The sequence below is a fragment of the Lytechinus pictus genome, chromosome 2 (genome assembly GCF_037042905.1).
Source record: "Lytechinus pictus isolate F3 Inbred chromosome 2, Lp3.0, whole genome shotgun sequence".
Classification (NCBI taxonomy): domain Eukaryota; kingdom Metazoa; phylum Echinodermata; class Echinoidea; order Temnopleuroida; family Toxopneustidae; genus Lytechinus; species Lytechinus pictus.
Window position 1 is genome coordinate 37,647,370 of NC_087246.1, and position 14,727 is coordinate 37,662,096.

Here is a 14,727-nt window from a genome sequence, read left to right on the forward strand (position 1 = left end):
TTAAGGTTGGCTTTGAATGACTCTATAGACTTGGCATTGCGTATGCATTCCACAATGTTGGAGCACTATGAGCAAAATCCTTTTCACAAAATGAGCATTTGATTCTATGAGTTGTCAACAACCCGGTCCCTGAAGATCTTAGATTTCTAGAGGGTAGGGGAAGGCGGGGTAAGTTGAGCATAGGGGCAAGTTGAGCCACCACCCGTAGGCCAATAATGAATGAGTCAGATATTGTGGTGGTGTCATGTATTCATGACCCATTACACAACCCTTTACCCAACCACATTGTTTTCGACTTTGAAACAAAAAGTACTTTTTTAGACGGAAAAATACAAATTTCAGCCAAAAAAGTAAACAAGTGGAATGCCTCTGGCCGTCTCACCTGCATCACGCGATTCAATATAGCAGCAGTGCTGATTTTGAAAACTACTATAACTCGCACAAGATGTTCAGTGATACTTGGTTACTCTTATTTCCACGTTTTATGAACTAGACCAATACACTTATAGAGATATGATGGCAATTCAACAAATACCCCCAACGTGGCCAAAGTTCTTTGACCTTACATGACCTTTGACCTTGATCATGTGACCTGAAACTCGCACAGGATATTCAGTGATACTTGATTACTATTATGTCTAAGTTTTATGAACTAGACCAACACACTTTCAAATTTATGGCTGTAATTCAACAAATACCCCAATTTGGCCAAAGTTCATTGACCCTAAATGACCTTTGACCTTGATCATGTGACCTGAAACTTGCACAGGATGTTCAGTAATACTTGATTACTATTATGTCCAAGTTTCATGAATCAGATCCATAAACTTTCAAAGTTATGATGGTAATTCAACAGATACCCCCAATTCGGCCAAAGTTCATTGACCCTAAATGACCTTTGACCTTGGTCATGTGATGTGAAACTCATGCAGGATGTTCAGTGATACTTGATTAACTTTATGTATAAGTTTCATGAACTAGGTCCATATATTTTCTAAGTTATGATGACATTTCACAAACTTAACCTTAGGTTAAGATTTTGATGTTGATTCCCCCAACATGGTCTAAGTTCATTGACCCTAAATGACCTTTGACGTTGGTCATGTGACATGAAACTCAGGCAGGATGTTCAGTAATACTTGATTAACCTTATGGCCAGGTTTCATGAACTAGGTCCATATACTTTCTAAGTTATGCTGTCATTTCAAAAACTTAACCTCAGGTTAAGATTTGGTGTTGACGCCGCCGCCGCCGCCGTCGGAAAAGCGGCGCCTATAGTCTCACTCTGCTATGCAGGTGAGACAAAAAGGGTGTAAAATAGAGGAGTGCTTTTTACCCACACACGTCTTTAGATATAATAAAGAAATAAGAACAATATTGTTATTCCAGGTATGGATCTTCATTGTTGTCATAGTCTTTTAAATGATGGATGCATAATAAATGTGTAGATGTGAAAATATCGCATTAAGTTCGGACTGGGGTACTTTGAGCCAGCCAACATGGGGCAAGTTGAGCCATGGTAATTCTTATGGTAATAAGAATGAAAAATAAAAAAAAAACTTGAAAAGCCATTGATATGCAGGCAGAAAGGCGTAAATTCACATGACAGTTCTTTTACTTTTAGAGGATGTTAGTATTTAAAGAGAATTAGCAAGTAAAAATTGACATGCTGCTTCTTCCCGCATACATTTTGTACATAGTTTTTGTGGCTCAATTTACCCCAGAAGGTGGCACAACTTACCCCACATATGGGGCAAGTTGAGCCATTTGACATCGTTTTTTCCAAAGGTCACAATGAATTTCAGTGTGGGGGTAGAAAGTTATATATAGGTGAAAAATATTTCCCAAGAATCAAATTTAAAGGCAAGGTACTTATTTCTACAATATTTTAAGTCATATCAATTATAACATGCAAAATGCAAAAAGTGTCACAACTTACCCCGCCTTCCCCTACATATTCAAAGATAAGATCGTTAAAATAATGAGCACAACCATGAAGAATTTTCCATGTAAGCAACAAAATCTTGAATTTTATTCTCTCCACCACAGGCAACCAGTGAAGTTCTTTTAGAACAGGCGTTATATGCGTATATTTAGAAGTAATACTAAGAATTTGGGCGGCGACATTTTGCACTCTTTGAAGCTTGCGGATCTGATCTTTGTTACTCAATCTGGTCAAGGAACTTTGCTAGTCAAGTAGTCATTGCAGATACCCATTGTGTCTTCATGTATTCGATTTGTTTATTAGCTAAAGCTCCCCAACTCACAGGCTTGGATGACCAAAATGCTTTCCTTATTCAGTATGTGCATTATTACCTGACATTATAAAAAAGGCATTTATTTATAATGGGACTAGGATAAGTTTAACACTAAATTCTTCATAAGGTAGGGCAAACTAAATGGTATACCACACAATTGGCAGTATCTATTCCCTTTTTAGTTCTAAACCCAGAAGTATTAGCTGAAAGAGGATATATGAAAATAATCCACAAAACTTCGTCATCACAAATCAAAAATTTACAGACAATCCTTTGGTGTGTGCTTAAAACATGCACATGTTTTGACTTTAAGTGGATGATATAAATCTATCAAAATCTAAAAAGGTTAAATTAATGACAATTGAAAAGAAAACCAGAGATTATAAAGAATAAACCTATTATCAAACACTATTGAAATATGAAAACCTGTTATCAAACACTATTGAAAAGTGAAAACAGCCAGCACCTGTTTTACAATAAAACAATTTACGAACACGAATTTGAGAACAAAGTCAAAAATAATATCCACCGGTACCACTATTCAAATGTTGAGGCAAACCATAAGCCCATACATATCCATATATGTATGGAATAGGATATTGTCCAACCTTTAGAAGGGCTACTTGAATGCTGTGTATTACAAAATCGCCATGAATCCTAACAAAAACTCAAAAAGTGAAGTTTTATCGATTTATAAGTCTTGTATTTTCATATTTCAAAGAGGATATATCAATTTTTGTAGCTTTTTGAGACTGATTACATTGAAGCATCAATCTTTCGAGGAATGACATCCAATACAGCATCATACATTACAGCCAAGAATTGCACGACATCAGCATTATGGGAAAGATTATCATTGCTATGGCACCATTGCATAATAATCTGAGAAACATTCATTGATGTGAACTTTCGCGGAAGTGGTTTACGGCACACCGAGTGTAAAATCATGGAAGGACTGAGATAAAAGAGGGTAGATGTAGAAGTGAAATGGAAAGGTGAGAAAGTGGAGGTTTGGAGGTAGAGTATACTTTTCGGAATGAGTGTAGTCCGCTAAAGGCCTGTAAACCAGAGGGAGTGGAAAGCTGACTGGTAAGCAGGGTGAGAGGCTGGGTAGAAGGCTGGTTAGGTTGGAGAGGTGAGACTCTGTAGACTTGTAAACCACTTCCATGATTGTTCATACCACCATGCAAACCTTCAAACATCATCAGGTGTGAACTTTACATGCATACGAAGAATTGAAAGATTTGGCTTAGATATGTTACATTTTAAGACATCATCAAAACTGACATGAGACCAAAACTAGTTAATACTTCAAATGAATAAATATGTTTCTATTTAATGTACCCCCAAGTCATCTAATCCATTTAAATGGACATGAAATGTCATGGTGTAGTACAGCATAACATGCAAAACGATCAAAGTATAAGCGATATATAAGGACAGACAAGATGAGCATGAAGAAACATAAGGCTAATGTAGACTTAGTAGACAAACATGGGCAGCAGTGTACTGAAAGGAAAATCAAACACCAATAAAATAGTGACAAACAAGGAAATCAAGATTATTATGTGTATCCGAATGTTTGGACATGATCAATTTCTGGCTCAACAGCCTGCTCACATTTTACATTCATATTGGGTAAAGAATAAGTTATCAGCTCATAGTAACAGATTTACAGTACACAAAAAGCTCATTCAACTCTTGTCCAGAAATCTAAGATTATTAGAAATATAAGATTATTGTAAACCACAAGTGTTTCACCAACCACATTTATGTTCTACCTAAGACTGGGTTATTGTTGCCTCAGAAAAAACCAGGTAACCAATGAAATCTGGGTGAAGAAGGCAGATGAGGGTTAACAGCTGGTCAAAGGACATCAAAGATGCTTGGCTGGCATCAAAAACTTAATTGCTGGTCAAGTGAATCAACTACTATATCAAACCACAGTCATAGAGCCAACAACATCCCTATAGGCCAGATGTTCCTCTGATTGAACAGTGGAATTAAGATGCAGTTCAGCACAGCATAAAGGCAAAACAGTCAATCTCAAAAAAAAAATAATAGCATGGATGCTTCCACATCAATGTGTAAGCATGCTGAGATTTCCTGTTGCAGGATAAGACTTTCCGTCTTAGCTTGGTCTGAACTCTGAAGGAATATCAGATACCTTGATATGTTTGCTTGGTGTGTTGATGTAACAGTGATTAAGCAGGCTGAGAATTTCTGTTGCAAGGTGAGTTCTGTTGCACGATGAGACTCTTTGTTGTTATAGAATTTGAACTGTAAGCTGATACTTGATGGTTTAGCCAGGAAGCATGCTGAGTATCTCTTGCAGGATGATGCTCTTTGTCTAAGACACATCTTAGTGGATAGCAGATACCTTGATGGGTTTTAGTGTGTTGATGCAACAGTGAGTAAGCTCTTGGTGAGAGCTTCTGTTGCAAGATGAGACTCTTTGTCTTAACAAAGGTTCAACCAATAGCTGATACCCTGATGGGTCTGAGCTAGGTGTTGCTGATGTAACAATGAGTAAGCATGCTGAAAGTTTTTGTTGCAAGATGAGTTTTGATGCAAGGTGAGTCTCTTTGTCTCAGCCAAGTCTGAACCAACAGCCAATACCTTGATGGGATTAGATAGGTGCTGTTGATACAGTGAGTAAAGCATGCTGAGAGATTCTGTTGCAAGAGGAGATTCCTTGCCTCAACCAGGGGGCCGTTTCATAAAGTTGTTCATAAGTTAAGAGCGACTATAAGAACGACTGGTGATCCTTTCTTTGGTAAATGGTATACACCATTGGCGATGGTTTAGCGCGTAAGAAAGGATCACCAGTCATTCTTAAAGTCGCTCTTAACTTACGAACAGCTTTATGAAACGGCTCCCAGGTCTGAAAGGATAGCTGATAACTTGATGGCTCTAGCTAGGTGTTGATGAAGTAACAGTGAGTAAGCACGGTGAGAGTTTCTGTTGCAGGATGAGACTCTTTGTCTTCGCCAGGTCTGAAGTAATGGCCGATACCCTGATACTGCTTAGATCATAAACCCCTGGTTGAGTGCAGCACGAGAGAAGGCCCATCTGACATTCCTGCCTGGAGTCTAGGGTAAGATGACGACTAGCCTGACTCACCCAGCTGAAACCATTGCTCGTAGGAGGTGACGTGATACGAGATCCACTCTGCTCCGTTGTACTGTAATTACAGATACAAAGAGAGGTTTTATTGTACATTTATGGATAATGAAAAAGAAATAACAATTAACAATCTAGATTTCCATTTCAATAACAAATAAAATTCCTTCCAAATTCCAGAAACCTTTGTCACTTATCAAATATCATGCAACAATAAATGACCTCTTTAAAATCTTAACAACATACATCTGAATGAACATATTGTATGCAAAATTTCTCCACATATTGTAAATTAAATTAGAAAACAGTCTAATGTACATATTTTCTATTTAAGAACATGTTATTCAACTTATGGAGTGTTACAAGAAATTTGCAATTGATTGCAAGTCAATTTTAGGTCCCCAAATCAATCGTAAACCTAGCATTTACTTGCAAATTTTCAATCCATCGATTGCCTGCTTCTTTATCAACAAGTTAAAATGATCTTCTTTAGTTAAAATTGATCTATCACTTGTGTGAATTTTTAACTGAAATTTGCAATTGATTGCAAATATTTTTTAACAACACCCCATTAGACAGTAACTCATTCTCACCTCTCATTCTCGATGGCTGATGTGGTCTCTATCAAAACATCTAATGACGAGTCAGTGCAGTTACATAGCAATAATTTTATTGACAGTGTACATATCCTGTATCAAAGACAAATCAGAAGAAACAGCACACAGGTCAAGTCATGTAAAATGTTTCAATGAAATTACAAACTTGACAAGAAATAATTGAAACCAGTTGCATTCATTCACTAATCTTTACATTATTAGTTATTGTTTCATTCAGCAAATTGAACCATTTAACAGTCAAAATACTATATTTTACTCATTTCACATGTTAAATCAGTCATAAGTAATTTTCTTATTGCTTCTATAAAAACTCAATGCATATGAATATTATAGGAAGGGAAAAATGCAATGGGTATTCTTTTTTCTTTAACAATTATTGTCAATAAGCTTCAAAATAATTGGAAAAGTGGATCAGAGTAGAAACAGATGTGGCTTCTTCACTGGCACTGTTCACTCTGCCCTCATTTCATTTCAAATTCATTACCATAACGAATTACACGCTATTCCCACATCAATCAATCATTAGTGTTTAGTCCCATGTGCTGATAGTTGAAGAAGTATCCTCACCTGTTTTTGTTGAAGTCATTCTGTACAGCTTCTGTGTATTGTAAGCTGTATTTAAGTAGTGACGACATGACCTCATGGCCTGGAAGGACTGGTTCAAGACTCACTGGTTCTTTGACAAACTTAACCTGCTTCTGCTCTATGGGAAGCTGCATAACATACACAAAAAGGGGTATGAAGTATTACATGGAGTTGCCCTTGTTCAGGATTCACTATGCCCACCTGAACCTGTAACCACTTTTACTTCCAAAGGCTGAAAAACATTTCATTTCTTTCTTTTTTATATATTCATCTATTTTCAATACATTAACCCTCTCCCTCCTCATTTTGGGAAGTTTCCTTGACCGCTTTTCAATTTTTCTTCAAATTTGCAAAAATAAATTTTTTAATGAAAGCAAGGAGAAAGATGCATTATTACCAACAGAAAACAACCAATGAGTACAGCAATTTTCATAATTTAACAATGTTTAAATAATTTTTTTTAATTTTTTTTTTTCAACATTGTTGAATAACGTTAACAAATGTACATAATATAAAGTAGCACCTGTCAAATCAAATAACCAAATGCATGATGGTATTCCATTGATTTAAAAATGGCATTTATGTAACTCATCTCAACAGAACCTATGTCAAATACTTTGTTACCACCTCCATAAAGAGCCGAATGCCTAATTGATTAGTCAAATCAAAAGTGTTCATTGTTGAAAGTAGTGATAATGATAGACATACCTTTCTTACTGGATGTGATAGTGTATCTGTGCTGATCTGATCGATTGTAAGATGACTCTGACCGTATAATACATGATCATCACCATCTTCATCAACAACAAAGGCCTGAAATAAAACAAAAAACACTCATCAGGTGTTCTACAGTAAAGATATTGCAAGATCATGATGAAACAAAAACATAACATGCTAAAACATTTTGGGACTGATCCATTATTTCTATATGGCATAGCATTTTATTAAAATAGAAATAAACAAGAGTTTCGCTAAGGGGAGCACATAATACGCCTGCCTGTAACACGGAAAATGGAGTTATTGGTCAAGCAAGAAAAGTGGAAGGTGGCGACTTCACCTTTGACTGTCTGACATCAAAATCAATAGAATTCCTGGGATCTATGCTGTCTGAACTTAAATCAATTGAATTCCTGGGATCTATGCTAGTATCATACACACCAAATTATATAAGCCTACAATGTATAGGTTAAGTTAAAATAAAGTTATCACATTTACAAGGACTGCAGAAGGGTAAGATGAAAACATGTCACTGTGACCTTGACCTTTTGACCTCAAAATCATAGGCTTTTACGCATTTACAAGGAAAAGTAAACGGACGGACGGACAGAGAGCCTGATACTATAATACATCCCGTCTAGATGGGCGTATAAAAAAGAGTTACTTTCATTTCATCACCATAAAGGTAGGCAAGTCCCAACAGAGTATTAACAATAGTAATTTTAATAGCAGGGCCCACTGGGAGAAGTGGCTATCCTGGGTTTATATACCATTATTATCATTATGATTATTAATCTCATAATTCTTACCTTCCATAAGACAAGTAATGCTGTATCAGCCAAACTACACTCCACTAACATATTGTCTACTGGTGCTGTTTGCCTGGTAGTCAACCAACTCTCTGTGCTACTGCTCCCTATACTCCCTGGAGTGGTAGCCGGTGAGAAGGGACTATCACCTATCAAACCAGTCTCACTTTGCCTATCCTTCAGTTTGGAGCGGAGATAAAAATCTGCACATGGCATGGTGTTACTGGGTGCCTGGATAATAATGATATGGTGGGGGGGGGAGAAGTTATAACACTAATATTGCAATGCATATGATAATGCTAGAGGTCATAATTTCTATAAGGCAAGGCTGTATGTGTCGATGAAAAGGGGAGCCATTCCAATATTTCAACATTTCCAACTCACATCTAGATGTATTGTAAAAGGCACAGATGCATTTGAAAAAAAGGGATAGACTTAATTCATATGTAAATGCCAGTTAAGGTAACATAAGTAAAAATCAGTTGAATAGATTCAAATAAAATGCCCAACAAAATGTTTGTGTACCGGTATGTATGTATAGATGAAAATATGTACCCCAATATTCTGGTAAAAAATGCTTAATTGCTGAGAAATAGACACAATTAGCATGGCAGTCCAGCCTGTTGGATCTTTTATAAGCAATAATATTCACTGTCCAACATGTGCTAAGCTATGTTGTTAATCTTTAGTATGATCTTTTTTTTTTAGATTTCATGATTTTACAGAGCCCGGTTTATGTACAGAAAATAAACCAGATCTAGATCTACAATGATTTGGTGACATTTAACCATGATTCCAAAGACTACCTCATGAAACTGCAACTACAGATACTTCATTTCAACTTATTTTTCATGCTAATAAAGTATGTCAGTATAACCCGTGATCAATATTACTATGTAGCAATCTTACAATACACCTCATAGATACTTCAATAGGCATTGTGAAATGTAAGATAAAAGAATTAGCATTAACAATTGAATACCATTTTTTTTCTTACCTTATCTTTGCCAAAGAGCACACTTGAAAATGTAACAGCAGATCTACTTGGCTCTTCTATAAAGCAAACATAATGAAATATTGTTAGACTAAATAACCTTTCACATACAAATAGTGAAAAGATGAGAATCTGTTTAGTAGTGATGCAGTTCACTTGAGGTGTTTTAGCACACAAATGTGAATACCAGAGATGTCTTAATATCACAAACTTAAACCAGTGCACAACATGCTTCATAAGTTAAAAAGGAAGTTATCATATTTCTATGGATCACACAGAACAAGGATACTAACTTTCTTTTATGACATTACAAAAGAAGCTGTTAATTATGATGCATACCAAGCACTTCAAATCTACGATAGCCTTCTCTTTGAAAGAATGCACGTTATGGTGTCTAATTTTACATGCTAGAAGTTAAGTGGTACATATAAACATCATGGATGCAGTGTGCAACTTGCTGCACTTTTGCTGTATGCTACAGCCTCGAACCCGTGTTTCAATACCAAAGACAAAAACTAAAGACAAAACAATCCTTTCATTCATATCATGGGTAACGGAGCATTTACCGGTATACAGAATTGACTTCCAATAAACGCAATTGACATAAACTCACTTGAATTATGCATTAATGTTATTAACACAGTCAAGTTCAATAAAATTTCTTGCAAAATGCACACAAAATGCATGTGATGATTTAGTAAAGTAATGTTCTATACATGTATTTTTATTGATGATTTCGCAAAAATGTTAATAACAACCTTACAACAACAATTAATTCTAATCCCTGGACATACCTAATTGTTTTGCCTTGAAGCACAGCTTTTGAGATTCACCACTCCCAATCCTCAGATCTGAAATCATAATATAAACATTATTCTTCAAACAAAACTTCCTATATGACACATTCTAACGAACAAAACATATTGTATACTTATGTTATACTTCATATCTATTGCTTTCAATGTAAGCTTTGCATTTAGACATCTTCTGAACAATGTCACTGCTAGCTAAAATGTAAATGTGACATTGCAATTCATTTATGTTTTGAAGTGTACATAATGTAAAAAACAAATGATTTACCTTATTTACATTGATCTAGAACTCCCATTTGATTAATAAGTAACTTTATCTCCAATGAATTGAACAACAGCCATAAGAAATTCATTACAGATATCCAATAACAGTTTCTCCCATCAAAATCTTGCATGTTAAAGTGAAGAAAAAAATAAAACCCATCCCCCAATATTCAGATTTCTACTCCTTATTGTCTCATCATTCTGAAATTAAAACCTTATCACAACCCTAACGTCAACACAAAGTATTCAGATGACATGAGCCTACAGCAAATTGCTTTATTTTTTTACAATCGATCGTACATTGTAGTCAATGCAATCAATCATAACAATTTCTTGTACGATCATTGCTAAGCTTTGTACGAAGGGGCCCTTGTGGGTGTTTCATAAAGCTGGTCAAAAAGTTACAAGAGATTTTACGCCTGACTGTAACATGTAACCCTTTCTTGTGATAAATGATATATCCCAATGTAGCGGACCAAACACTAAAGAGCATAGAACAGTCGTTTGTAAAGTCACTCGTAACTTAAGAACAGCTGTATGAAACACCATCCCTGTCACCATCATGACATGTTATTCTGGATGTGAACTAACCTGCATCTGGTGTGACTAAAGGAGAAAGATACCATCTGTGACTGACCCCCGTCACATGTTGTAAGCTGATCTCTGTAATGCTGGAATCATGCACCTGCACAAACAATAAAAGAATATAACTTTCATTACCACAATCATGGGACTTTTTAAAAACAGAATTCGCATTATAGCCATCAGGAAACAGGATATTGACGGGAAAAATAAGGGGAAAGAGTAGAATGAAGAACTAATTTATCACATACAAGGATGGATTCTTTTGGCTTGTAGGTAATAATACCAACACGATAACGCTGATGTTAACAGCGCATGCAGGTGGAAAGCCTTGTTCACCAATGTCTGAAACAGAAAAGGCGCTTAGCGAGGAAGTCCAGTTCCAAAGACATATACCCCAGAGCTGCCAAGTTGTATTTTGCATTTTCAGTATTCTTATCCCCCAAAATCAGTATTTTGACAAAAAAAAAAGTATTTTACCGTGTGAGATAAATATTTTGTATTTTTCCCCAAAAAAGTGTATTACATAATAAAATGCTTGGCGCACTCGCCCATCACGGCGCTCAAGCAGCATGCAAGCTAAAATGCGCACTGCTCTTGTAGATGAAAAAAAAAACCATTGAAACTTGTGTATATCTCACCCTGGTTTTTACAAAATGATTGAAAAAAAAAACAAGTTACCTGAAATAACATTGATCTAATAACCATATTTGTGTATGTTTTATGAAATAGAGACATATAGAGATGATTTTTCTCAATAAATTACGATTTCGTAAAAAAATAAAATAATTTTTTTTGTTTTTGTTTTTAAAACAAAAAACATATTTTAAAAAAAAAAAACGTACTGCCGTATTTTGGTTGCAAAAACGTACTAAATACGGCTAAATCGTACTGGTTGGCAGGTCTGATACCCCAATACCAAACTTGAGCATTAATATCACTAATATTCTTGTATAGTTTCATGCACTGATTTGCACTTACCCTTTACATCTCTACAACTGACTTTTTTTCAAATTTTTCTCTGCATATTACTTATATTCGAAATACTCTATACTGGTAATATCCAAAATCACATTTTATATATATTCTGTATATATAAATACCCAATAAATTTCCCATATCTTACTTGGTTCATGTTTTCTATTGTGAGTGAGACGATAAGGTTGAGACTATTAGTATCCTCCTCTCTCCTACTATCAAAAGACTGAGCTCTATCTGCTCTAGCTGATAGTGATACTGAGTTACTCGTCTGTATAGTAGTTGTGTGCTGTAACGTTCTATGCCTGGAGAGAACGAGACAAAATCAAAAGGAAATATTTGGGATAAAACATCACCTCAAAGGTACTATTATACACATCTTGGTTGTTATATTACTTCACATTGAGAATCATTATTTTTAAACCCTACATCGTGTTTCTTGGATCTTCTTATTATGTAGGCATGCTGATCTATCACATGTCTGGCTTTTTTTACCAGGCATTAAGTCAATTGGAAAGTTGATTATGCGAAATGATAAAATTCATCAAATGTAGTATGTATTTTAAACATATGTTGTGTTTTTCATGTAAAGTAAAATTCACATCTATTCCATTAGTCAACATCATCAACCCTAAAAAGACTGGGCTAACTTGGAGGTATTGACAACTGTGAAGTGCTTTGTGTAACGTTTACTCACCTAATCTTTGTATTTTCCTCAGTGGTTTCATAGTAGAACAACATCCTAACATCATGAAGACCACTTTCATCTGGACCCCTGATCCACAATGGCACTGATAACGAGGCATCCGGAACAAGCCTCCCCTCTGGCAAGACAATTTCAGTCACATTATTCACATTGCACTGGCCCGCTTCAATCTCGTGTCTCACACACTCCCCCGAATCCAACAGTGGAACAGTCCTGCCTCCTGATTGGCTGAGGCTACTAGAGTTACTACTGCTGCTGGTCAGTGATTGGCTGGAAGAAGAGTTTGAAGGGAATCCATGGGAGTGTCCTCCGAATGAGAAGATTTCGGGTCTGTCCGAGATGGTATGTAGTTTGTGAAGTGGGCAAGTTCCCTTGTTTGAGATCTCTACGTGGATTTGGCTGATCTCTCCACACATTAGGTTTGTTGGCATTGAAGAAAATGTAACCTTGAAATACAAACAGAAGGGATGAAGTACTAACACACGACAATGAATAACATTATTTCACTTTTCAAATACACACGACTTTGAATATAAATAGGTCAAAGAAGATATACAGCAAAAAGTTCTCTGATTGCTTATCAACAAGCACTCATGCCTTTTAGCGGGCAGATGAAACCGCCACCGCTCCCATGTCTATATTACATTTTCAGAACTAATAAGCCGAGGAACAGTGATATAGAATGTCTCTATTCAGGCAAATACGTCAATAACATGTTCACACATGGCAATGTATAGACATGATTGTATTGGGGAATTTGGGTAAACATGTCAACCTGGGGACCGTTTCATCAACATTTTTGTCTGACAAGGTGTCAGATCTGACATCTTTCCTTGATTCTGATTGGCTGAGAGGCACTGTTACTATAGCAACTGTCGGATCAAATGGGACTTGTCAGATAAAACGTCCGACAAGTCCTTTCATGAAATGCTCCCCTGAAGTCTGTGTATTGAAATCACCTCAAGGAAATAAGTTCATTGACATCCCATACAACCATCATTTCTAAACAAATGTACCAAAACAGCATGTGAAGCAGGTCCCTCATGCAGATATGGGAAGTGTTTCATGTAAACCACTGATTTTCATTAAAAAATTTGCTCTTGGTCTATCAGATGCAAGGATTTAAATAGATTATAACGATGGTCACTGAAAATTACTGATTATTTTTTTTCATGAAATGCCCCCAAGATATAAATACTGTATTTATCAATTCTGGAATCCAAAATCCTGAAACTTGTCTAAATTTTGCTCATGTACATCATTAGAACAATGTCTGCATTCTTTGCTAGTTGAAACATTGAATCTACCCATAACCACTAATTTAGGTTATGAACCAAACAAATGAGTAGAAGTTTGTGTGAATAAGTACCTCTAGGAGTGGCATGGGAGGAGCTATAACTGGATCTAGTCTCCTATCAGGTCCATACACCACACCAATTCGCTCAGCTTTGGTCACATTCAACCTCGGTCCTTGGATGTCAAGATCCTGCATGCCTTGGACCTGTGCCACACTTGACCCTAACGAGACTGGTCTCTTGACCCCTAACCTGCCATCAATGACCTCTTGGTTGGTTGATGGTTCTGTGATCTGATTGGTGGAAGGTTGGGCTGATAGGCTGTACGCTACGCCTGTTATATGAAGCTCTCCTGTCTGGAGTGGTGTCAGGCCTAAGTAAAGCTGTAGTAATAGAGAACATCAAGCAGACGGACATGTAACTACGGTTCCAGGACATTTGCTCTGGCAACAATTGCTCTGATGGAAAATTTGCATGTTAAGCCAAACATAAAACCTAACCTGCAAAACTGAACAAACTATAATCCCAGTAATTACATTATACTGAACCAAAAACTCTATTACAATCCTAACTCTAAGACTGGAGCAAATGTCGCAGGAGCATATGTTGAGTCACTGTAACTATATGTGCATGTGTGTCTAAAGACATTGTAAAATAACAATAATGATAATAGTCAACATTTGTATAGCGCACTTGCCATAAGATACAAATTGCTCGGTCAGCATAGAGTAAATATGTACGAATTACCCAGTAGTGACAGTATTGGTCTACATCCAATGCACAGGTGATCAGTAGATAAATAGTATTACAAATTAACATAAAATCTAAGGATTTTATTTATAATGATTTGGAGATTTTTAAGAGCCAATGTGCTAATCTAACTCTAAAATCATATCATTCCATCTTAATATATATTTGAATTGAAATAAAACCTTATTCAATGTCACATTATCTCATTCATCAGTATTTTTTTTCTAGCTTTTATCT

At 36.1% G+C, this 14,727-nt stretch overlaps 1 protein-coding gene across 1 annotated transcript in view; it reads right to left on the reverse strand.

Moving 5' to 3' along the window:
- Positions 1 to 2,011: 2,011 nt before the first annotated feature.
- LOC129280039 (trafficking protein particle complex subunit 8-like) overlaps positions 2,012 to 14,727 on the reverse strand; it is a 29,894-nt gene continuing 17,178 nt past the window's right edge. Inside the window, exons 19-29 of the mRNA XM_064115706.1 lie at positions 13,815 to 14,123; positions 12,437 to 12,891; positions 11,888 to 12,044; positions 10,771 to 10,864; positions 9,898 to 9,954; positions 9,107 to 9,162; positions 8,110 to 8,340; positions 7,292 to 7,396; positions 6,566 to 6,711; positions 5,975 to 6,070; positions 2,012 to 5,442 (exon numbers count right to left, since the gene is read on the reverse strand). Coding sequence (XP_063971776.1) covers positions 5,172 to 5,442; positions 5,975 to 6,070; positions 6,566 to 6,711; positions 7,292 to 7,396; positions 8,110 to 8,340; positions 9,107 to 9,162; positions 9,898 to 9,954; positions 10,771 to 10,864; positions 11,888 to 12,044; positions 12,437 to 12,891; positions 13,815 to 14,123 — 1,977 coding nt within the window. The 3' untranslated portion in view covers positions 2,012 to 5,171. The remainder of the gene's footprint in view (positions 5,443 to 5,974; positions 6,071 to 6,565; positions 6,712 to 7,291; positions 7,397 to 8,109; positions 8,341 to 9,106; positions 9,163 to 9,897; positions 9,955 to 10,770; positions 10,865 to 11,887; positions 12,045 to 12,436; positions 12,892 to 13,814; positions 14,124 to 14,727) is intronic.